General features: G+C 43.4%; 1 protein-coding gene across 1 annotated transcript in view; it reads left to right on the plus strand.

The window, feature by feature from the left end:
- tead1b (TEA domain family member 1b) overlaps positions 1 to 25,728 on the plus strand; it is an 89,748-nt gene that overhangs the window by 40,798 nt on the left and 23,222 nt on the right. Inside the window, 1 exon segment of the mRNA XM_036587041.1 lies at positions 23,042 to 23,106. Within this exon segment, the coding sequence (XP_036442934.1) occupies positions 23,042 to 23,106 (65 nt within the window).

The raw sequence follows: 25,728 nt of genomic DNA on the forward strand, positions 1-25,728 counted from the left end.
AGGAGGTAAAATGTCAGAAACTATGCACATTTGTACTGGTTTAAAATGACACTCGGTCCTCCCTTTAATTATGGTACCCAAGTACGACGAATCCAGTTCGAATGGTGCTTATGCTGACTAATCGTTGCAGTTGAGGGCAGATATTAGGTGGGAGAGGGCAGCTCTGAAAGGCAGCTTGTGGGCGGGGACTCTTTCTGCCGAAACTCGTTTGGCGGGAGAAAGCTGGAGGCAGCAGATTGCGGCTCGGCGCTCTCTCCAGCGTGCTCTTTGAAGGGGCCAGGCACGTCTTTCAGCCTCGCAGCTGTTGCAGGGTCCTAGTGCCAAAGCCATCGCACCGTGAACTGTGACCCGCTCACTCGCTCAACCATTAACGAGGGCCATTACAACTGTCAAAACAAGAGGGCGCGACTGCCAGCAGGGATGCCAGGCAAATTAGAAAAACAGAATTCATTAGTATTTTTTATGACTACAAATTGATAAATGAAGCGTCTTGTCGTTTGCAAACGTATCGCAAACATCTGTGCTGTGCATGTTTCTGCCATTCTTGTAATTCTCTGAGCTGTTGCTTTGTATTTTTAACCCTCTAGGGGTCGATTAACACGCCTGTGCATCAAAATTGATGTTTCTGTATATGTTTCTATCTTTGTGAGAATTCAGTGTAGAAATACAGTACAAACATTTCCCGAATCTGTAAAGTCGCCCTTTTCATTCCATCTTATCACGAGATCGTACGTGACTCACATCCGGAGTTATGAGCCTATGAAGAGGGGCTGAGATACACGTCATCTGCCTCTCGCCGTGTGGAACTGGTGGATTCGTGTGTCCGTCTACATTCTGTGTGAAATCGACCAATGGGCATTCAGGAAACCACTAAGGACTGACCATCATGCCGGAAACCCTTCCATGTTCTTTCAGTCCACATTGGAGAGAAATGCTGTACAAAAGGTTTGCAGCTGCTGAAGTTGTTGCAGTGGGTTCTCATTATAGAGAGAGCTGAGATTGTTCTGAACGTTTTGATATATAACATATATCATATATACTTCATACATATCGCTGCTGTCGGAAGAAAACCTCGTATCTCCATTTTTGGTGTTTTCCAGTTTTTGACACAATTGAAAAATACCGATCACCCTTTACATTGTGTGTAAATTTCATGATGAATGGACTTAAAGAAATGACCCCGAATGACTTGGAAAGACGTCTGGTTCCATTGACTTCCATTAAAAGTAAAGTAGGTTTTTTCCTTCTCTTGTAAAGTTACCATTTTGGAGATACGAGGTTTTGTTCCGACAACAGCGATATATATCATATATGTTTAACTCTGTTGCTTGTTAATATACTGATGGCAAACGGTGAAGTGAATCTTCATGAAATACTTTGTCACAGTTTCTAGTGGTGTTTATATTTTTTTAACATGTAGCTTCTTTAATTAAATAAAAAAGAGCTGCACAGGGGGGTTTAAAAGGGGGATACAGCAAATTACACTCAATACACATAGTACTGCTCACAAAGGCACCACAAACACACAAAGCCATAAAACTAGAACCTAGAAATAGTAAAATAAATAAACATCTTAAGTAAATTAAAACAAAGATACCGAGGGAGGGGAAAAAAGGTCTGAAACAATGTTCTTATAATTAGTTTGAAAGCAAATTTAAACATATTCTGCTGGATATTCTTGGATGTAGAAAGGTGCTGGACAGTTGAATGACTTTTGTGCTTTTTTACCATTTGCAGCCAGTTCATTTGATGTGGGCCGTCCGGTAAAAAGTACATTATGATAATCCAAGTGGTTTTGCATTCATACTAATGACTGTGTGCCTCTGCAGACCGTATCGTACTCTCAGTTTGGCCAGTACTGGTCTAGTGCTGGTTCCTAAGACCAGATTGACATCAGTAGGGATGTAGATGCTGATGTCCACAGAGTTTGGAAGGCCAGCCTCCAGGACCTCTGTCAAGTCAAGTCAAGTCAAGTTTATTTATATAGCGCTTTTTACAACAGTCACAAAGCAGCTTTACAGAAAAATCCGGGTCTGAGCCCCCATGAGTGTCGCCAACGGCAACAGTGGCAAGGAAAAACTCCCTAAGAGCAGAGGAAGAAACCTTGAGAGGAACCAAGACTCAAAAGGGGAACCCATCCTCCTCTGGTCGACACCGGATAGCAAACAATATTAGTATAAAATATTAGAATACAAACCGGGGAAAAACAGGCGGAGCAGTGGTTAACTAAACAGTTTGAGTTTATGCAGCAGCAGCAACATCAGGACTGCTTTTTACCCTAAGACTCATTTTAAGACTAACACTTAAAACTTTACTTTTTCCCCCGACACTGACCATTCTTTATCGTAGTGTCCTCACCTCTTTATTCTCGTTGTGATTGTAAGGCGACATTGAATGTGAGAAAAGCACTGTTTAAATTATTATCATCATTATTAATGATAGTATTGGTTTTCTCTGCTTCTTCCCTTCTTGTTAATTTAATTTCATTCATAATTCTACTTCCAGTTTATGTTACACTGTAAAAAAAGGTTTTAGTGTAAAAGTATAGTGATTTACTAGCAGCATTTATCCAGTAATTTAGTTTGTTTACAGTACTCATACTGTATTACAGTTATAGTAATTTGCTGTATTCCTAAAAACAGCTGGCTTCTGTATTTGCTCAGTGTTTTTCCTAAAGTCCTTTCTAAGGTACAGCTCATATGTGGCCTAATGTGCACCCACTGTTGTCTGAAGACCCTTCGTTTCGCTACATTACGTAGTACAACATGTAAACATACAGGCTAACATGACAACATCTGTCTAACTCACTTTAAACCGCAAATGCTTGAATGTAAATGCATACTGTTACGTAGGTAAGACACTGCTGTGTCTGATCCACTTGTACCAGCACAACACACACTAACACACCACCACCACAGCAGCGTTACTGCAGTGCTGAGAATGATCCACCATCCAAATAGTACCTGCTCTGTGAGGGTCCATGGGGGGCCTGACCACTGAAGAACAGGGTAAAAGGGGGCTAACAAAGTATGCAGAGAAACAGATGGACTACAGTCTGTAACTGTAGAACTACAAAGTGCACCTATATAGTAAGTGGATCTGATAAAATGGACGATGAGCGTAGAAACAAGGAGGTGGACATAATGTTATGCCTGATCAGTGTCTTTGGGGTTTGGAATAATGTTAAAACAATATAAAGCCTCATGTGAAATTAACTTTAGAAGAAAAAAATAAAAGCAAGAAAAACAAAAACGAACAAAATGCAAGAATGCTGGGAAGCTCTACCGCCTCAACACAATGGCTGTGACTGAAATATAGCAAATGCTGCCGAGACAGTGTTCTGAGGCAGGAAGGCACCCAGCCATGTCGGACTCAAACTGTTTATATATAACGCTGCCTGCTGAGGTTCCTCCGTTTGGCTGTTTTGTGAAGGCTCTGCTTTACGTATCTCATAATCCTGTGTGTCGGCAGCGACGTGGTTAGGAGATCAAACTAATCTTAGCTAAACAGCTACTGTGTGTTTTTTATTTTGTCATTATAGAACGAAAACGGCACTAAATACAGGATTATTATGTCTGTTGTTATATGTTATATTCTGCTGTGTGTTTGTTTGCTAATGTAAACTAACTTAAGCTAAGGTAAGCTAATGCTTACCTAACCTAGCCGCTAAACTCTGAGACGTTGGTGCTGTTCTGAGCGTTAGAGCTTCTTTCTGTGAGATGAATGTTTAATTGATTCTGTAGTCAATCAGCCAAGACAAGTTCGGTGTCTAAAGGTTGGATTCTTTGGTTTTGCACTGGAGCTACGAGGCTAATGAAGCTAACAGGCAATAGAAGCTTATGTACAGCAATTAGCATTGTGCAGTTTACATGCCTCAGTCATCACACACTTGCCTCGAACGACATCAAGTCAGTGAAGACCTGCTTGACCAGGGTGTATTTTGGTTTGTCCATCTGAATTTACATGACCAAATCATAAGGCAAATTATTCAGTAACTGCATGAAAATAAATGTAAATTTTTATTTTATTTATTTATTTTTTGTAAAAGCTCCCCTCAAATTAACAGAACATGTGTTTTATGATCACACATATTGCTATATGCTTACAATTTACTGCTGAAAGCCAAAAATCTTAGACGCTCTTTGTATTTTTTTATAAATTTTTTTTATAAAAATAATTTTTACAGAGCAGATCACTGAAGAGACGCCATCTGTTTATAGTTTATAGCCCAGATTTGTGGAAAAATGGGTCGACTATCAGTAGACAAAAAAATTATCAGTTCAGCTTCTTTTATTATAAGGGTTTAAAATGACATCACCCATCTATTTGACTGGAAAGAAGACAGTTACAGCTCTCATATGACCCCCACCTTCTGAATGTAGCTTATGAAATATGAAAGTTATGAAGAATATGACGAAGTGCGTTTTTGGAACCACCGGTGGTCTCAAGTAGTTGAAGAGGTTAAGAGGTCTGACACAGTATGACATACTGTTGTCTGATTAAATTCATTCAGAGCGCTAGCATCATGCTACATGCTACAGGTATTAGCTACCTCCTGCCGCAAAAGTAAGAAGCACTGTAGTAGTGGGTTAAAGTATGGAACTGCCGCTCTCCGTTCCTTCCTTTCAAGAATTCTCCTAACGAACCTGTCGCACCGCATTCAGGAAAACATCTTAAATTGCGCTCCATCTTCGGCTGTTGCTTTAATGAAATGCGCTTGCCGGTGGGCCATCTCTCCAGAATGCCACTGGAGCTGATGAGATCCTCTTCGAGTGGCCCTTGGCGCTGATGGAGCATGTTGATTGGCCTGGGACGCCATGATTATTTTTGTTTTTAGGTAGCCGAGGCCCACCGGACGCCGGCATGATTCACGCAGCCCTGTAATTGGTGTCCACCGGCCCGCACCTCCGATAGGCTGGCCGGCGCACTTCTCCTGGCATGTGTGAAGTGTTGGGGGGGAGGGGGAGGGAGAGGCTCAGGTATTTTATTGAGGAGATTTGGAGGGGTGGGAGGGATTGCACATGTGCAGTGCACGCAGCTCTCTGCACGAGACGCCATCCTGAGTGCCCTTAAGCCCTTTGTTCCCCCGGCTGAATGCAGTTAATTAGCAACAGTCACTATAGCAACTGCCTCTCGCTTCAAAACAATGTCTAATTTTTGCAGCTAAGCTTATCATACTGTTTACCTGAAGGGCTCGCTGCCCCGAGTTGCGCCGGCGCTGGCTCCTCGCCCAGCCTTCGAGGTTAATTGTGACAGCAGTGAAAAACATCACAACAGCTGCTTTGTGGCGAAGAGGAGCCGTGGAAGAAGAAAGAAAAAAAAAGGGAAGAAAGTGGCGAGTCCCCCTCGGCAGCAAAGAGCCAAAGACACAGCACTTACATAATTCACCTGCTTTGCAAGCCTCCATTCAGCCTGGCCGCAGACAATTACATACCCTCTGGAGTACATCACTGAACACATGACCAGATGTGAAATACGACAAGAAAAGCACAATGGGACATTGAGTTCCAAGAAAATGCATTTAATGGGTGTTATTGTGCATGCGGGAGCGCCTTAAGTCAATTTGCTTTGAATAATGCACTTCAATAAGTTGCACTCTGTAATGTGGCTCGAAGTTTTTGTGCATGCAGTAACCTTGTAAGTGCTGAAATTTGTACTATGTGCATTTTACAATTTCTCAAATTTGGGTTCTTACTCTGATTGATGAAACATCTTGCCCGAATTATGTTTCGTCACTGAAAATATATTTGCAGTACTCTTGCTGAGTCTGCTGTCGTAAAGCAGTCTAAATATCACAATATGTTTTGGACGGAGCCTAGGAGCGTACGCAGGCTGTTATGATTATTATGTGTGAAAGGACCATCTGTTTCAGGAACTCTGGGTGCTTTTAGTGGCTGCTATCAGGCCCCAGCCACCCGAGCAGTCTTTACAGTGCATCTGTTTGCTTTGAAGGTGGCAAGCGTTAATCGTATCGTGCTATTCTTTTTTTTTTGTGACCTGGATGGGAAGACGTTTCCCGTCAGGATCAAGGTCCGCGAGTAATTGCCGACCACGGATTGGCCCGCGTCGGCCCGGTCCGTGGGTCGCTTTGATGAGGCATTTGTTTTTGCCCTATTACGGATCTGCAGTGTGCTCAGTCATCTCATCAGGGCTGGGCGGCCAGCTCAGACTAACACTAAGTGGCACTTGGTTTGCAGGGCCGCTGTGGATCGGTTAAGCATAATGAGCGAGCCTGGCCCTCCCCCCGCGGGGCTGCGGTGAGCGCGGGGGCCCAGGCACTGCCTCCCTCGCACCGGGCCGCCTCGCGCTCACACCGCCGCCGCAAGCCGGGCCGCCCGCTGGGAGGATAATGAGGAATTCTGGGATCCGCTCAGGCTCCCTCGGCTACCTGCATTCGCTTCCGAATGGAGTCTGGAGAACTTCGGCCTCGCACACGCGCACACACACCTCCGATATAATCCCTCGCTTTTGTCGGCACGCCATTGTGGGCTTGGTGGCAGCGCCGAGCGTTCGCACCCGCAAAGAACACGTTTCCAATTACGCCGTGATTTACTCTTCGCCACGCAAAGATGAGTTAGGTAGCACCTGATTCTTTCTCGGCGCAGGCAGCGGCTTAGGTTAACATGCAATCTTCCACTTGTGTGGTTGAAATCATGGTCTTTTTTTGCTGGTTTTTCTGCTGTTTGGCAGTGCATTGTTCACATAAGGTGAATATACCCTTAGCATTTCCAGAAAGCACAGTGAGTTTGTATGTGTCGCCCATTTCGGTTTTCCCAGCGTGTGAATGGCCTTCTAAAATTAATATTTGTCTTCTGCTGATCACCGTGTTCTGGTGACATTGCGCTTCTAGAAATCTGTTTTCCTTTAAGACGTGCATAGTGGTAGTGCTAGCTTGCAGGTCTGTCTCTACATTGTTTTCAAGGTTTTTTATTTCTGACTCTCCCAGTGAAGCCACTTCTGACAAAGCCCAATATTGACAGTCCTGTTGGAGCTTGTCAGCACCTGTAGTTTTCTAGCGACCAGTAAAACAGGAGAGATGTTTTGTCCATTTGGACCCTGCTCCTAAAGCAGGGGGGAGAGGGTAGTAAAAACATATGGTCCCGTCTGCAAACTGTTCCCCAGATGCTGGGCACTCGCCACCACTCTCTTATTTCTTCCTGTTTGTGGTACAGACAAATGGTTTTAACTACTGTTGAGGTTTCGCTTTACAGTAGAGTGTGTTGGTGTCCTCAGTTATTTTAAAGGAGCATTTCTGAACTGAACTACTGGGTTTTTCGTAGGTGTCCTGCAGACGTTGGCCTGACACTCACGTTAATGACTAAGTGTCTGTTGAGTAATTTACTGCAGTGCTGAGTGGAAGTCAGCCAGGCGTGCTTGCGAATCCCCAAAACGCCCCCACTATACTTGTTTCAAAACTGGAAGGCACATATGTTAGTGATGCATGTCGCAGAATGTTGGAGTAATTGTTTACAGAACATGATCATATTCATTTTGTTGTACTTGAGTGGCATTGAAGGCTTTCAGTGTGCCATTCACTATAGTAATATTAACAAAATATACTTTTTAATTCCTTTTCTAAAATTAATGTTCTAGTCTAGGAGGAAAAAGGAATGACAACATTTTGCCCACAATAAATGCAACATACCTATCAAATATTGAAGACACTATAATGTTAAACATACAGTAGCATATTGATAGGGTTATATTACGTTACTGCGGATTATATTAGTAATTTAGTAATATACTGAGTACCTTTTTTACAAAAAATGACCTTGACTAAACCGTAACAAACCATGCCTAGGCTTTCAGAGATCCCTGAATATTTTACAGGAAAGTAGATAAACTAGACAGACATGAAAATTACATTTACATTATATTACATTACAAAAAAATAAAAACACAGGGTTCTAAGCCTTTTGCAGCAGTTTCAGTGCATAAATAGGACACATTCTGCATGCATGTACGAAAACTGGCACACAAGGCTAAACGTGCAGTTCATGGGCTGTGTGCATGCATGTGTGTTTGAGGAAAGATCACACAAAACACGGGAGGTCTGCAGAAAGTGGGTGGAGGTGTTACAAATGCATCTGATTGCATATTCTGCTCGATTCTGGTCGATTTCCTCCACCTTTACAGCCAGTCCAAAATGCCTCAAACATGCTATAAAATGTTTACTGTCAAAATGACACAGTTTAAACTCCTGGATATATGCGTGTGATAAGATGCGGTGCAAGCTATACTGTGATCTGGCCGTAAGATGCACTCGCAGTCCATGTTATCACTTCACTAACTCTGTTTTCTTAACCGGAGTAAAATAACACACTTGTATAATGTTTTGTTGAGAAAAAATGTAATTTATTAACACAGCTGTTTCTTTATCACTGAACCTTATTTCCTGTTTTGTCTACAGCTTGTTGACGGCTCCATTATTTCACTATTATTAAACCCTGTGCCTCATGATCACGAGCAGTTAGTAGGCAGGGCTACTCACATTTTACATGATAAGTTGCAGTCTTAGGCTACGTTTACACAGCAGGTAAAAGTGGCCCAAATCTGATTTTCTCACCAAATTCCACCTTTTTTGTTTGGCTGTTCACATTATCTTTTAAATGCGATCTGTATGCGACATCAGGCTGAACAGATCAGCTCCCAAACCGACCCGCATGCGCCAAAGAACAATGCTTCATGTTGCGTCACGCGGCTCATCCAGAGGTAAACAATCATGACAACCAACGAGCGCCAGTCGCTCCAGGAGGATCAGCGTCATCTTCACCAGCATCACAGGAGCCATCATGAAGCTTCACTGACTGACAGCTGGGCTCATCACCCAGAATGTGTTCGAGTTTGCCATAAAAAGGGCACGTTATTCTTCCACGGTCACTTCTTCGGTTCGTGTCCTCGGATTCTTTAAACTTTGCTTTCAGACTTTTAACTGTTCTTTGACGCCGCAGCCTCGTTGCTCTGCGGCCGCGTTTGGACATTTCTTTCAAAACCTCTTCGAACACGGAGGGTTTTGGATACGTCTCGTCTAATTTTCGTACAGAAATATCGCCCGAAATGTTTGAGGTCTCAGCAGCGCAAAATTATGATGAATGTCGAGTTGGATTGACGTAAAAGCCACATGAATTACGATCTGGCTGTTCAGTCTGAGTCGCATTGCCGCAGATCGGATACGTGTCGGATTTCAGTACCACATATGAAAGCGTCTCAGAATTGAAAATGTCAGATTCAGTGTGTTTATCTGTGTCACATATGAAGAAAAAGATGAGATTTGGGCCACTTTTACCTGTGAACAAAGCCTCAGTTATAGAATGTTAAATCCAGGCACAGCTGAGTTCAGCGTGTGTATTGTGCTCACATGTGTTGCAAACTTTTATATAAATGAATGTGTCCACCAGGCTCTGTTTCTTCTGTAATGAGAGCAGTGCTTGATGTGCAGATCCAGTGTTATTCTTTGGAGTGTTTAGAATAAACGCTGTGGCTTTACGTGTCCACACAGGTTCGACATTCCCCTCACCTGCCGGGTAAGAGCAAATGGTCTTCAGGTTGGCTGACCCATCCCATGCATGGCTGCCCTTCTTGAACCAACAGCCCAAGGCGCTTCTGCTTGTAGCTTTGTGAGATGTGCTATTATTGACAACACTGAGGAGTTCTGTCTCCTCGCATTTTGTAGCCAGTTTTAACTTTTGTTGCTTTTGATGGGGGGTATCGTATAAAACTTCTGAGATTTTGGCATCATAATGAATTCCAGAGCAAGGAAAATACAGCTTGCTTGTTTTCAGCCCCAGAGGACTGTGCTGTCTGCGTCTGGGGTTTTGCTTTGTAGGCATTCTGAGGCTCCAGACTTCACACAGGCCTCCTCATCAGTATGGAATGTGCTGGGGAATCTCATATTGCTTTATTAGCAAACTGCATATGCTTATCGTGTGAACCCAGTGAAGTGAAGACTAAGAGTCTCCAGACTAAGTTGTACCTCATCATCAAATGAATGACAAACAGAAATCCAGCCATCTCATCTATTGGCACTGAATACAGTGATATCGAACCAAACCTATAGCTTATGTTCATGATCGATTTTGTATACACTCTCTAGAGTCTAAGCTTTGTTTAACCATTGATCCTTTTTCTGTGAGTCAGACTTATTTGAAAGCGAAAACATCAGAGGCTGACTCTGCATGTTCACCCGATTTGACTCTGCTTCAAGGCTTGATTGCAGAGATTTGTGGCGAGCAGGAAACGCTTGCATGTGAGCAGAGAGGAGCTTTGAAAGACCGTTGCTCAGTGTTGAAGAGGTTGTGGAGTGTGTCCAGCAGAGCAGGCAGCTTGTGCAGCGACTGGTTTCAGGTTGCACTGCTCCAATTGGCTGCTTTTGTGCGACTGAAACAGGCTGCTCTGGACCATTTAAAGACATCGCAGCATTAATAATCTCTAGTGAAATAGAGGAGTTGCTATAATTGGAATTAGGGTAACTCATGAATCATTTTGTACATGGCCATTTATTGTTGGCTTGTTGCTTAAAGTATTTAAACCTCTAACTGTATTAGGGCAGTCACTATTGATGGTCTTAGTGACTGAATAATGTATTGATTATTTTGAGGATTGATCAAGTAACCAGGGCTTTAAAAAGGGCAAAACAGAAAAAGAAATTAACAGCACAATAGCAAACCATTCCTAACCTTTTAATACCAAGGCTCTTAAAACTGAGGATCTCTTCACTCTTAAAAATCTCTTTTTTTCAAGCATGGTTCTTTAGGGAACCAAAAGTGGTTCTTCTGTTGCATCGAAGAAACCTTTGTGGCACTTTTCTTTAAATATAAACGGAAGGGCTGTTTCAATGGATGAATCTCGAAATCATGTCAAGGTTCTAGGACAAACGCATAATTGGTACATTATGTGAAGATTCTTCAAACCTTTAAAAGGTCCTTCACATTCACAAATCTGCTTTTTCTAAGGTGTTTCTTTAGAAAATCAAAAGTGGCTCTTCTGTAATGTTGCTCAAAGAACGCTGTGTGGCACCTGTATTTTTAAGAGTGTACTTTATTGGAAAAAGAAACTATAAAGCCTTTAAAAAGTTTTAAAAGATAAGCTCCCTGGACAAAAAAAAGTTTGTCTCAAATAAATGGTTGAGCGCCCAGTAACAATAATGACAGCTCCAATCCTGTTAGGTAAAAATTAACCCAGTCTCTTGAGACTCCTGTCCATTTTAGCTCACTTTTCCATTACCTTTTTGCTTCGTGAAGGAGCAGAATATTGGCATTCCCACATTCCAGGATGACGACTGTAGGGTGTATGTATATAACTGGTTCAACAGACATATCACCAGACCTCAGTCTCAATTAGGAACAGCAGGTGAAGTGCTAGAACACCAATCTTGGTTGAATTGTGCACCTGGTTAGTAGGAGTGGACTAGAATGGGCAGCACTTCAGAAACCGTACCTGACAGAATTGCTGCTGTTGTTAAGGCAAAGGGATGCGTGAAAAAAACGATACATTCGACTAATATGAATTTGAGTAATTATCACAGTCGTGAAATTACATTATTGAGATGTACAGAGAAACATTCCCATGCAAGTTGCAACTGCGAAGCTTGTCGAGGGAGTTTGACAGTGATGGAGGGCTGTAGCACCAAGAAGCAGAGAGGGAGCCGGGGGAGAAAAAAACGATCCATCAGGGTCATGAAGTTTGGCTTTTCATTTACACATATTGGTGACTGCTAACAGGTTTCTCTTCATGTTCAGATGCGGGATTGATCCTGAGAGATTGAAAATATTGATTTAACCCCATGTCTGACTGTGTGTGTGCTGGGAGGTGCCAGCCGGCGGCGTGTTCACACATCAGCGGGACCGAGTTCCTCTGTTCTTGTGCTTCTCTTGGGACTTCTCATTACTGCCAGTGCTTCCCCTGCATTTCTCTCTCTCTCTCACTCTCTCTCTGAGAGAGCCTCTTCTCACCCCGATGACCAGACCTGCCTCAGCAGTAATGTATGTGATGATGATGATGCACTCACCGCCTCCTAATTGATAGAGTGAAGCCGTGGAGGACTCGGCTGCGTTAATTGGTCCTGAGGGAGCTGGCGCAGACTCACCGAGGGGGGGGAGTGGCTTCTGCCTCTGCTGACAAACGCCGTAGAGCGGCCTGAGAGGACGAAACGTGCCGCTGCCTTGTCTTCCTCCCCACCTGCCGCTGCGCTCTCAGGATTTATGAGGGGTCGTCTAATGTAATCCTCTCTGTCTCTCTTGGAAGGCTCGGGGTGGCCACCTGCAGATTTCTGCTGTTGGCTTGTCTGTTTGCACAATGGATGCTTGTCGTTAATCCTGCCCGTTGCCCCGACTCCCCGACACTTCTCTTCTGTCTGAGCCTCCGTAATGTAGGCTTTTAGCCTTCACCCGGGTCACCTGGAGTTAACTATCGATTCCATTTTTGTGTTTGGAAACTTTCAATTGATTTTTAAAGGGGTATTCATTACACTTAAGGACAGTATTACGAGGAATTAATTGATCGGCAGTCAAGTCATCTGACTCATAATAAGACAGATTGTCTATTAGTCGGCCCTAAATACAACGCTGCCGCGTCTTGACTTTGTTTCACAGTAAGTCATCTGATTGAAGTAGCTGCTCTCTGACCTGTATTGACTAGGTCTGCGGCTATGTCATAGCAGGGGAAGCTGAGCTGTGCTCCGCAGCCCGGCAGAGTTCGAATGCCTAGTTGAGCGTTGGCTCTCTGTGGTTGAAAGTGATGGTCTGTTACCATTGAATACTCGTATATCCTGCTTGCATACCATGGCGTTACTTGCCCTGCAATAGCAGCATTTTGGAACGGCAGTGATTGAATAGCGGATATTGCCGGTAGGTGTGGCGGCTGGATGTGAAAGCATTAGTGGGTTTTCAGGCCTGTAGCACTTTCTGGTCATTTGCTAGTTGCAGACCACAGCCGCAAGCTTTTGAATTTGCTTCTTGTGTGCCGTCTCTACTGAGCATCAGAGGAAGCTCACGTTTCTCTCTCTCTCCAGCCGGCCATCCCCCGTCCTCGGTCTGCCTAATACAGCATGATAAATGGCTGGTTCGTTTCAAACTGAAGTGGCTATTGCTGCTTTAAAGTTTTTGCTTTGAGAGATTTTTCATTTCATGTGCAATGAGAATCACCTTTGAAAGGTGAAGCTTTTGAAACAAAGTCGTGAATAGAAATCCTTGGTTCAAGGGTGGCCGGGAATGAATGAAAGAGTCTGAAATGAATGCACTGTGGGCTAAGTTTGGTCTCGATTGAGAATCACGGCCATTAGAAGACATAGGGATTAAAGGTGAGCTGAATAGCTACTCCGAATCATAGTTTAGCTTGTGAAAAAGATTCAAGAAGATGCACATGGCCATAGTACCAATGATGGATGGGGCACCTTTGCAGTTCTACATAGGGGCACAATCTAATGACATCCTACGCATCTGTGCAGTGCTTGTAGACTCAGTATGGCTGGGCCATCAACTGACTGTACTGTGTGAGATGCAAAGTCACTTCACTACCAAACGTTTACTAATTGGTCCAATGCATGAATGAATGGTTCTTGATTCTTACATACCAGTTTTGTAAAGAAGTCTTGTGTATATTTTTATGTTGTACACGCTTCTAGAGGCACCAAGTGGATGGCAAACCGCAAAAATTAGACTTGAAACTTTGCCCATAGTGACCTTGCGCCCCTTGCTTTATCTGTGTAACACTTATTGCGAAAAGCTTGCCGTGCACTAGCAGTGAAAATAGGCAGATTAAGACCACAGGAGCACTTTGCAAGTGGCAGCGGTGCGTTGCAAAAACGTTCCAGTTGCCGCTTCTAATCTAAATGCGCTTGGCTGTGCTCTCAAGGTTATTGTGAGCACGAATAACCTTCACATTTCAGAACCAGTTATGAATGGAATTGCATTAATCAACAAATCGAGATCCTGATTTTTATGCGATCTTTTGCGCAGCTGTACTAGTTAATCATATCTAAGCTAGCTAAAAGTTAAACATATTTAAGTGGAACCCAGAACAGGCTAAAGAGAGGAGAAGGCAAAACTGCTCTGCAACTTCGAGAACAGATGCCAGCTTGACAAAGCTGTGAAATGCTACTGCGTATTATCATACAGGTTTAGTGCTGGTCATCTGTATGTATGAGTCCAGCTTCTATCCTGTCCCCTGAAAATGCTCTTAGCTCAGGAATCTGGGCAAGTTTTCCCATTAACCTAATGTAGCTACAATTAGTCTGATTCATAACTATCTACTAACAGAGGCAGTGGGAGCTGTTGTGACCCTCAAAATCCAGAAAAGAGTTTTTTAGTTGCATTGAAAGTGCTTTAGTGCACAGTGCTCTTTGTGGCCTCATTCAGCCGCTGTTAGGAATGGCTCTGGGAATTATTCATGTTGCTTTATTACCAGGCAGGGTGCAACTAGAATTAAAGAAATGTTACGAGGTATTTATAAAATAAAGCTTGTTTTTCACTTTTTCACTCTGTCAGCCGTGCATGAAGAGACTCCACTGGTGATGGGTTAATAAGGGCAGAATTATGGCAAGGAGACAGACCAAGTGTGTATGTGTATTGTGAAACATCGTACTATGCACAGCGGGTGGCAGATGGCACTGGGAGGGGGCCATGGCCAACTCCAGACAAGCCCCCAGTTCACTGGGTCACGGTGCAAAACGTATAGGCTTCAGCCTCCAGCTTGAAAAGGCAGGGGTGGCTGGGCGCCCACATTGTGACCCATAAAGAGAGCCTGGGGTGGGTGTGATGGTCACGGTTGTGGGCGTTACGCCTTTGGCCTTGAAGTCTTTCTTAGGCCTTGGTGCTCTAAAGCCTGAGGCCCCTGCCATTTGGGAATTTAAGCCAGCCTTAATCGGCAGCTGGTTGGCCGGAGTCAGATGTTGGATCAGCAGCCGTTATCCTGTGTCTCTTTAAATGGATTTCAGTGGCCAGGCACGCTCGGCCCTTGTTCCCCTTTCGCTCATTATCACCGAGAGCAGCGTTCGGCTGTGCATTCACACATGCCCTGACCTGCAAGACCTCTTAAGCCACACTTACTCAAGGGGTCGTACTTACCATACTTCTCAGAACAAGAGCCCTGATCCCGGGACTGTTTCAGCTTACCTGTTGCATTGAATATAATCATATATGAGTGGTTGAGACTGTTCTACATATTATTTTGCGCACTTGTTCCCTGAAAAGCTTGATAAGTGTGGGTCAAAATAGACAGTTTTTAAAAATGTGCAAAAACATTTGTCTTGCCTGTGTTAAAAGAAGTTAATGACTGAAAATTAATTATAACAAGGCCACATTCCTGAGAGAGCTTGAAAGGAAGGCAAGGAAATTCTTGCATGTTTTATTTTTGAATATGATAGACATTTTACTCTTCAGGACACGCAAAGATGTACAGCATATAAAGACATATGCAAGACTTTTTTAGTGAATGCAGCTTTGTCACCTGTTCAGCTTCCAAGGCACAGGTCCTGTTCTTTGTCTTCTTTCTAAATAGCCTCCCCTCCTGGCAGCAGTCCTTCCTAGAATGGCGTTGTTCATAGGAGTAAAAGGCTTCCTGTCCCCCTTCAAACACATAAACACTTGGGCCCCCAAACCCAGCCAGAGACCCTCCGAGTGAATGCCTCCATATTGTTGGTTTTGTCCATTGTGATGCTAATGAAAGCCCAAGACCCTTGAGTCATCTATCACGCATGACAGGAAAGCCGGGCCATTGTCTGGGCCTGACACCCCACACTGGAACAGTACTGCAGCCTCTGCTGCTTTCAGTGGACACAAACTAAACAGAAAGACTTCATGTTCCTGTGCCAGCATGTAGAGACTGACTGTACATATGCACTGTAGACAATTAATGTAACGTCCTGCGTTACAAGCAGTATAACCTTGCTGTATAGAAGTGAGGACACTTTTTAAAGAGCTATTCATGGATGAGTTACGGATTCTTTTCATTAATCCCGGCAGTTTCCCTGCGCAAATCACACACGTGTAAAAAGCTTCTGTCTTTGTTGCTGTTAAAACAGCCCAAGGTCTAAAGAATTGTCTTAGATAATTGCACAGTGGTTCGTTTACATCTAACAAGCATGTTGAGCTTTCGTGTGGGCCAAATAAGGTTAGGCGCTGGCAAAATTGCAATTGTGGTTCTTTTCCACTGTGACAAGTGACACTTACAAAATTACAAGCTAATGAGAATTAATGATAGATTTGGAAGTGGGGCTGGGGTGAGGTGGCACTCTGGGGGCTGCCTGAAAGCTGCCTCTCGTGTCCCAGAGAGGAGGGAGCGCTCTCATGAGGGGAGAAAGCCACATGAAGCAGAGCTTCGCGTGTGTGTGAGAGCTCTGCCGGCTGACTCTGGGCCTTGAGCTGGCGCGGCCCAGCGTGCGCTGACATCATCCCTGGCCAGCGGACCAGATGTGATCGCGGTCGGGCCTGCGTTAAACAAAAGTGCTGCTACAGGAAATGAGCGCTTAAAAAAGCGCTGAGTGAAAAAAACAGAAGAGGCGGCCGCAGAGCGACGTGTTATTAGCAATCAAAGGACGCAGCCGAGGCCATTAAAATACTTTAATACGCAATAACCTAAATGAGGGCCGCTGTTTATCGCATGGACTCGAGTCGAACTGCGGGGCTTTTCTTTGATTAAATCATCTTTGCTTTGACGTGCCGACAGGGAGGATGATGGGGTTTTATTTGCCGCGCCCCCTGGGTGTGGAATCAATGGCAATTTTCCTTCATCCTCCTGCAGAGTGCTAGAAGTGAAAGACGGATGTTAATGCTAGCGACAGCGACGATGGGGGCTATGACTGAGGCTGTCCCGACTCAGTGGCCGGGGAGAAGGAGGAGGGGCGTGCCACGTGTTGCTTCAGCTGTGGGGCAAGGCAATGGATTTGTTCTCTCATAGTGCCCAAAATCCAAATTTGGGGTCTCCTACTGGGGGACTGTCTTTTTATTGGTGAGCAGGGTGATTATGAAGTGTATATTCCTTTTTATTTTATTAACGACTTGCTCATATAGTGGCACTTCAGTTTATGATTGGGCTCTAGGAGAAGTCCCCAAATAATGGGGAAGAATAAATAGATCAATTGTGATTACAAATTTATATTTTGAAATGAAAATAAAAAAATCCCCCCCCCTGTACTACTGCTGTTGGTGTCCAGGCAGCTCTGAGAAAGAACCAATAAAAACAGAGGAAATAACTCGCCGTGAAGCGGATTAAAAGCCGGACCGGTCGAGCTAATGAAATCTACCCCAAATGAAAGGAGTGTGATGGAACATGGTCAGAATGTGCCAGGGGAAAGTGAATGTGTTGTAAATCAGGCTGGCCTCCACTGCAGCAGCAGGGGGTGGAGGTTAGAAGAGCGATGGTTGGAGGGGGGTTGCTGTGCAGACGGAGCAGCTGTGTAAACCCCACCGATTCAGGGAGGGTCTGGAGGCAGGGAGGGATGAAGAGAGAAGCGGGGCATGGGGGTGGGGTTGAATGGGACTTTTCTGTTAGGGCAGTTAACTGTTTCTTGCACTCAGTTGACTTCCACAGGCCGGCCTCAGGCCGTGCAGATAATCAGTGCTCCGCCCTGGTTAAAGGAAAAGCCCCGGCCCGAAGCTGGGCCTAAACACCTCCGGCATGACCCGGACAAAGCTGTAAGGTTCCCTCTCTGCATATGAAGGCAGGGCAGGCCGAAGGAGTCTCTACGCCACGGTGGGTGTGCTGAAAGCCCCCCCAGCAGGGAGCAAGAGGAGGGAGGCGTCAGCAGCCTCAGAGGGAGGCGTCTCTGAAGGGTAAAACTGCATTCCTAATTGAATGGAGTCAGCTGCTGGAGACCAATCCTGGGAAGAGAGAGGTGCTGCAAGGCTCCATTGTGGGCCCACTGCCGTTTGAGGGCTATTGATATGGTGCAGGACCTCCAGGGTCATTCAGACCCACTTTTTTTCTTCTTTTTTTTTCTTACCATAGAAGGTGGAAAACACACTTTCACTTTCTGCCCAGGGCCAGGGCTCTACTCTTTAGGATTAGCCCATAAATACCTAATCCTTCCCCTGCTATTTTGAGTGACGTGATCTCCTTTATGAGGTCCACATCCCGACCCATTCCCCCCATGAAGGATCTGAATGGAAACTGGTTGAGGCCATTTTTGGACACCGTTCCTCTGCCCACCGTCTTCTGGTAGGAGGTGCTATAGTGTGTTTTAGACGCATATTAGCATCAGTCTTGCTGCTGACACAAAATACGTGCGTAAGCAGCTACGTCTCTCTCTTCCTCTGCCAAGTGCCCGGACAGCCTGTAATAATAATAGGGAGCAGGACTGTGGACTTTTAAAAAGTGCATGTGGAAGCAATAGGGACTTTAAAGTCAGGATGTCTGCCCAAATTTGAACTTGATGGAAAGTTTAACCCCTAAATCTGATCCGTTTATAGATTAAGGGTTTAAGTTCTTGCTTAACTGTTCTTCATTCCTCGTGAAAAAAAGGGGCCGCTTTAACTTCGCTGATACACGTTTATAGACCATATTGAATGCCAGGGAGCTTAGGTGCAGGGTTTTAAAGTGGAGTACAGTGAAGAGATTAGTGCTGAACATGCCAGGCCCATCTAAAAAAGTTCCCTTTTTAATACTTTTATTAAGAAATCTCCATGGGGGAGATCTCATTCATAGCTGTTGGGCCACGTGTAGGGAACCTGGTCTCTTTGCCTCTGAAAATAAAACAGTATTGCTGATTAGTTTATAAGACACAGAGTATTGCTCCGTATAAACTTCATGGGGGGGAGGCTTGTGTCGCAGGGATTTGGGGGGCCTTGAATGCGGCCTGTTTCTTTTTTTTTCTTTTTTCTTGGGCTCTCTTTCTTTTTGCCAATGTTGTTCTGCACGGCAAACACTGGAGAGAAAGCGCGCTGGCCCAGTCCCACTGAGCAGGCTAGCTTTTTTTCTTTCTTTCTTTCTCTTTTTTTTTTCAAGCCGGTGAAAAGAATGAATTATTCAGCAGTAAGCATGCTTACAGCTGGCCGATTGTGAGCTTTGATCTAGGAATCAGGCGTCTGCATGAATGGCCTTATTGTCATGTTATGTGTACACAGTGTGTGAATTATTGAAAGTGGCGAGGGCCCCGGCTTCATCTGGGAGAGATTACAGTGCAGGCATGCTGGGGTGGCGGGCTGGAACTGCAAATCCCCCAGATGCTATTTATTTGTCTTGGGGTCACATGATCTGTAGCCGTCGGCACGGCCTTAACAAAACGCTTTTGCGGGAAGTAGATGAGAGTGCCCTCACGCTTCAGCTCATCTAATAAACACACGTACACGCGTGTCAAACATTCATATGGGCCCTGGCCTGAGGCTAGGCAGCAGTGCGCACCTGTCGGGCGGGGCCTTATATAAGTGGAGAGCTTTTTGGTCTGTTTTTATTCAAATGCTATGTGTGGCCTTGTGATTAACAGCATATATTACAGCATATTTGGAGAGGTTCTTGGTGATTGCAGTAAACAGACCATGATTTAGCCTTTTTAGTGTCTGCTTAACCCTCCTAGGTCCCCACTAGTGTATATTCCTTTGAATATGTTCAAAGAATAATGTTCAACTGTTTCTCACTCGCTTGTTGGGGGTGGGCGATATGACAAAAACATCATATCACGTGTCTTAAGTGACGTAAAAGCATTTGTCGCTTTTGTGCTGTGTCGTGCAGGAATTCTTCAGAATCGATTATATTATAACCGAAAAAATAAATGCAGTCATGATTTTCAAGCCATCATACAATAAATGCCAAGACATTTATTTAACCATTGCTAAATGTTAACCTCTTATTCTCCAGGGTATGTTTTGGTTTTTCTATCTGAATTTACATGACCAAACTGTAAGGCAAATTATTCAGTAACTGCATGAAATAAATGTAATTTTTGTTTTATTTTTTATTTTTTTGATAGAAAGTTCCCCTTAAATTAACAGAACATCTGTTTTATGATCATACGCATGTTGCTATATGCTTACAATTTACTGCTGAAAGCCAAAAATCTTAGACGCTCTTTGTATTATTTTATAAAAATAATTTTTACAGAGCAGATCACTGAAGAGACGCCATCTGTTTATAGTTTATAGCCCAGATTTGTGGAAAAACGGGTCGACTTTCAGTAGACAAAAAAATTGTGAGTTCAGCTTCTTTTATTATAAGGGTTTAAAATTACATCACCCATCTATTTGACTGGAAAGACGACAGTTACAGCTCTCATACGACCCCCACCTTCTGAATGTACCTTCTGAGGAGCTGGTTTGCATTAGTTTAGCTAGCATGATAATAACAGCTCGTTGATCTAGGAAATGAAACCTGTTCTGTGGTGTTTGGATCTGAAGCCTAACATTTTTGTGGATTCACTACACACCTGATCCAGCCAACGAGGTGCTTGTAAATTAGTTAACAAGAGTAATCAGGTGTGCTCAGTGCACAGAGTTAGGTCACCAGGACCGAGACTGGGAGCCCCTGCTCTACTGACAGGTTCAGATGATTAAAATCTAATGTCTGAGAGAGCAAAGGAAAGCTGAAATCAAACATGTTCTGTAGTGTCTGATTACTTAGAAGGCCAAACATGCAGCATCACATTTTGGTTCCAGCTAACTGATGATAAAACGACACCTGTTTAGAGCGAAAGCTGAAATTGAACGTCTTCTGTGGTGGTTGTAGCTCTTAGCTGCCCTTGAGCCACTGTCATGCTTAGTTTCTCTGATGTTTTTCCAGGATTTCCCCCTCTTTCTATCAGTGCCACCTGTTGGTGAGGTCCCTCACCACCAATCAGTGAGCTCCTCTAAAATGTAAATGGGTGGAATGTGTTTTATTGGGCTGTTCAGAAATTGATCATCCTATCATTACGTATCATTATTTTGAAATACGGTCATCATTTTTAAATACTTGCATAATTTTTAAATACCATGGCACTGCTGCATGTTATTTACTCCTAATCCATTACCTAAAAGAAAGCAGTATGCCTTAATGATGGAGTCTCATTGATTGAAGGCTGCTGGTTTATCTAAGAATGTAGTTGTTGGGGTTATTACATTAAATCTCAGCAGAACATGGAACGGCGGTGAAGTACAGCACACACAGACACAGAGAGAGCGAGAGAGGTTCTTTTTCATGCGACAGGTGTGTGTAATGGCAGAAGCTCAAGAGGCATTACCCGGCCCCGCTGGCTTTCATCTGGCCCACCTGAACACAGCAAGCTGCCTCAGTGCACAGCAGGCAGAGGCTGCAGCCGGCTCGCCTCTGTGTGCGCGTGTATAAATGCGTCTCACCACAGCCAGCAGCATCTGCAGCACTTCAGTCTGTGCACTGATCCACCTATATACGCTCCTCTTTAGACATATCTGCACATGCGATTACGGTCAGCCTTCCACACTAACTGTAAGGCTCACGATTCGGGGTTAACTCTCTGTGGCTTTACTGTTATAATGTGATTTGACGGTTGCTTATCATTGTTTCGTGTTCTCCTCTATATTTCTTTTCACTGCACAGCACGTTTTCCTCCAGGCTAATTACACCGTGGCTTTGGAAATGCAGTTTAATGTTGTTCCAAAGAAAATTGTGAGGGCAGAGACTTAAATTGTACTTGAAATCCGCAGCGTGCCCATTTAAAAAGCTTGTTATGCCACATGGCCCTGATTTTTTTTAAAAAAAGAGGAAAAAAAAAATGAAAACAGTTCTATGACAACCTTTGGATACAGCTGGACACATAATTAGAGTGGCTCCTTACCTATAATTTGCGTAATAGTTTTGGGGTAGCGGTATGTTATTAACATATGAAAAGGCTAAGCAGGGGTCGTTGTGCCTTGCATCAGCAATTAGGGGGAGAGCCGAGGGCAGAAGAATGTTTGGAGCTGCCATTAATTGGAAATCACTACAAAGCCATGCTTTAATTATAATTTAGTGAGAACAGCACTGCGTTAAATGAACATATTTCCTCCGCCATTATGGGCTGTAACAGTATGAATGTCGGGATCTGTTTCCTTTCATGGCGTGAGGCTTTGAAGAAATTGGCATTAAATTAGATTAATCTGAAAGGCTATAGACTTGGCCGGCTTTTTTCATGGTAATACCGCGCGCGGGGCGCGTTTGCATTTAAATGAAACATGTTTGTTTATTTGTGGGACAGGAAACAGGTCCGCGCTGCCTGTACACTGGTCATGAATATACATACAGAGACGGCTTTACGATTTAAGGCTGCACTGAGATGCCGTTCTTCCAATGACTGTGGCACTGGGTGGGCGATAGGACATTGTTATTGGTATTGTGATGAATTACACTATAAAAAGCTTTTTCTGAGTGCATCATGGGTATCATCAGGACTTTTAGACCATTTAAAAACTACATACAGTCATATGAGACAGTTTGAATACCCTCGTGTTAAATTACACGTCATGTTGATTTTGTAAGTGAAAACAAGTTAAAACATTCTCTACAGCAAACAAATTTAAGTATGGCACTTTTCTAAAATTTTAGTACGCGATTTCTATTTATTTATGGAATTTAACATGTTACAAATACTAAAATATAAAATATAAAACTTTTGTACAGGCTTTATTTATGATTTATTATTATTATTTATTTATTTATTTATATATTTATTACAGATTATATAAATAATCTGTAAATGTTCTCTGTAGAGGATGTTTTAACTTATTTTTACTTAGAAAATCAACAAAACATGGCATTTGTGTTTGTGTGTGTGTGTGTGTGTGTGTGTACACCGATCAGGCATTATGACCACCTCCTTGTTTCTACACTCATTGTCCATTTTATCAGCTCCACTTACTATATAGGTGCACTTTGTAGTTCTACAGTTACAGACTGTAGTCCATCTGTTTCTCTGATACTTTGTTAGCCCCCTTTTACCCTGTTCTTCAGTGGTCAGGACCCCCATGGACCCTCTGTCCAACCCATTTTTAAGCAATCACTACCAGCACCCATATGATTCCAATATCATTGTGCGGCCTTACATCTTTTTTTACTACTGCTTTTTTGCTGACAGATGGAATAAAAGCCCTTTTTCTCCTCTTTTCTCCTCTTTCGCTTTCAGGTCGGAACGAGCTGATAGCCAGATACATTAAACTGCGGACGGGGAAGACGAGGACGAGGAAGCAGGTAAGGCGCAGGCCTGCACCATATGCATGGCACATAACAGAGGAAGGCCATTACTACTGAATGTACCTGCCCGCTGCCCGAGCTTTCTGCATAAAAGAATTAGCCAGCACACATTTAGGTGAATAGATGATTTTAGCACCCACCCAGATACCTACATACTTACCTTACACTTACACCACACAGGATTCACACATAATATCACACATTTAATGCACATACACACAGAGTAGCATGGAGCTTTGCAGCATGATGCCCCAGCTAGGGATAAATGGGCTGGTGTGGCCTTGGAAGTGGAGCGCTATGCGGAGACTCCTCAATCCTCCGCCAGCCAGCTTTTCTTTCTTTCTTTGTTTATTTAATTTTTTTTTTAAAAAGCTGCATGAGAGCACGGCGCTGAACTGGGGCTCCGGCCACACACACGCACTGCGTGCACCTACGTTACGAGTCAAAACAAAGCAATGTATGTCTCAGCCACTGAGGTAAACATAGCTGCTGCTGCAAAATGACCTTGCGGATTCCTGTTAAGTCCTTAAAACTGAGTCACACTGACAAATGCAATTAGACGTGGATTGTTAGCTGTAAAGCCTAGTTGGTGTCTGCCATGGGTCCGTGTGGCTTTAAGTCTCCCGCAACACTTCACTGGGCAGCGCTCTGTGATCAGACAGCAGTTGTGGTGACATCACTTCCCTTTTAGCCACAACTGATTGACCCTTTCATCACAGCAACACACAGCAGATGGCACATGTCATAAGAGCACGTTTCTATTTTTTTACCCTGCTGGATTTTTTTTTTTAGACTGTAAGAGTAATTTTTTCTATCCACACTGAAAACAGTAATGCATTGAATTTGCTTTATGCAAATGAGTACACATTTATACATGATCAAAATAATAAAATATATTACACTAACATAATTTGTCCTGAAAGGATGTAAACTGAAAAGCAACACAGTGTTAATATATATTACATCATATATACAGTACTGTGCACAAGTCAGAGACCACTTTTCATTTATTTATTTTTCAGACAAAACCATTTTTTCTAAAATTGTTAAAAGATACAGAGAAACCGTGCAAGAGCTGATAGACCACCAAAGCTGTCACCGTCAGATTGAGAGAGAGGAGAAAAATCAAGCTGCTTTAGATCTGAAAAAGTCCACAGGTGTTTCTCTCCATCCTTTCACTGTGAGAAGACAACTCAACACTGTGAGTCTGAAATGATGTGTAGCTGCCAAGAAGCCCTTACTGAGTGAAAAAAAGAGAAGATCTACTGTTCAAACAAAGAAGCTGCTGTTGTTCTAAGAACAATGCACTGACCACCCCAGAGTCCAGACCGCAACATCATTAAAAGTGCTTGAGATTACATGGACAAGCAGAAAATGAAAGAATGGAAGCTGTAATAAAGGTGAAAGATTTTTCAGATGTGTTCTGCTTTTTTCCTGACACTAAAAAAATGAATAGGTTTCACTTACTGGCTGTTTTGATTGGAAAGTAAACAAAAGGGTGGTCTCTGACTTTGACACTGTACTGCAGATTTTACAATATATATTGTTACTGTTGAAAACAAAACTCTCCATTTTTTTTACATAATTTGAAAATGATAGCTGACAGTCACCCTCTGTCACAGTTACTGGATAGACTGACCAATAAAAAGGTCTAAAAATCTGTTTGAATGAAGTCTTGTTAAATTAACTTCTATTCACATTTAAGAAGGTTAATTCCTTCTACTGTAAAATGACTTTTTTGGAGGTTTTGTGTTCCGACAGCGACAGTATATTCACGTGAAAATGATGTCTACATTTGAATCGTGTAAATGCTTTTCTTTTTTCAGTACAAGTCTAAACACATTTTTTTAAACTGAGTAAAATAAAATAACTAAAGTGTAAACATTCCTAGTTGCATTTCTTACAGTTTAAGCAAAGAAGCAAAGTAAGGACGTTTTACCGGGATGTGTTAACATGGCCACAATTACATACTAATTTGATTTGCTTAAGCTCCAGCTTAGCTGAAGTGATTGTTGTAATTAAATTGGAAAGGTCAAAGGAGCACTTGCGCTGTCGAGATATGCGTAAAAGCGACTTTGCCCGCGCTAGAGTGTTGAGACTTAGCGGGCCTCCGGAGGCCGGCGGCCCTCATTAACACACTGCGTTCAGTGTGAGGCCTGCTCAACAGCCTCTTGTGTATGATTGGCCTGATTAAGACAGGGAACACTCTCTCCTCAGCCCTCCACCCCCCCTCCCAGCAGCACCGGCAGGCACCGGAACACGACCTCCCCACCTCCCCGTCACACTGACGCAGCGTTTAGCACGAGCTTAGCAAAATCTGCACTCTGACACTATACAAGGACCAGCAGGTCAAGAGCCCAGCAGGGGTGTAAATGCATCTGAATGCAGCTCTTTAATTTGAAATACTAGAATTGATTATTACGGCTGTTACGATAAATCGGTTAAACTCAATTATTTGATTCATATTTATTTTCTCCGTTAATTGCCAGTGATTAGTTGCTATTTTGTATGATGATGATGTACATTTTCAATTCTCCTAGTGGTCTTTCTTTGAGTAAGAAATAGAACCTGAATGACGCAGCTATTTGTGTGTATAGAGCTTTTAGATACATTTTTTAG

The sequence above is a fragment of the Colossoma macropomum genome, unplaced genomic scaffold (assembly GCF_904425465.1).
Source record: "Colossoma macropomum unplaced genomic scaffold, Colossoma_macropomum, whole genome shotgun sequence".
NCBI classification, from domain to species: Eukaryota; Metazoa; Chordata; class Actinopteri; order Characiformes; family Serrasalmidae; genus Colossoma; species Colossoma macropomum.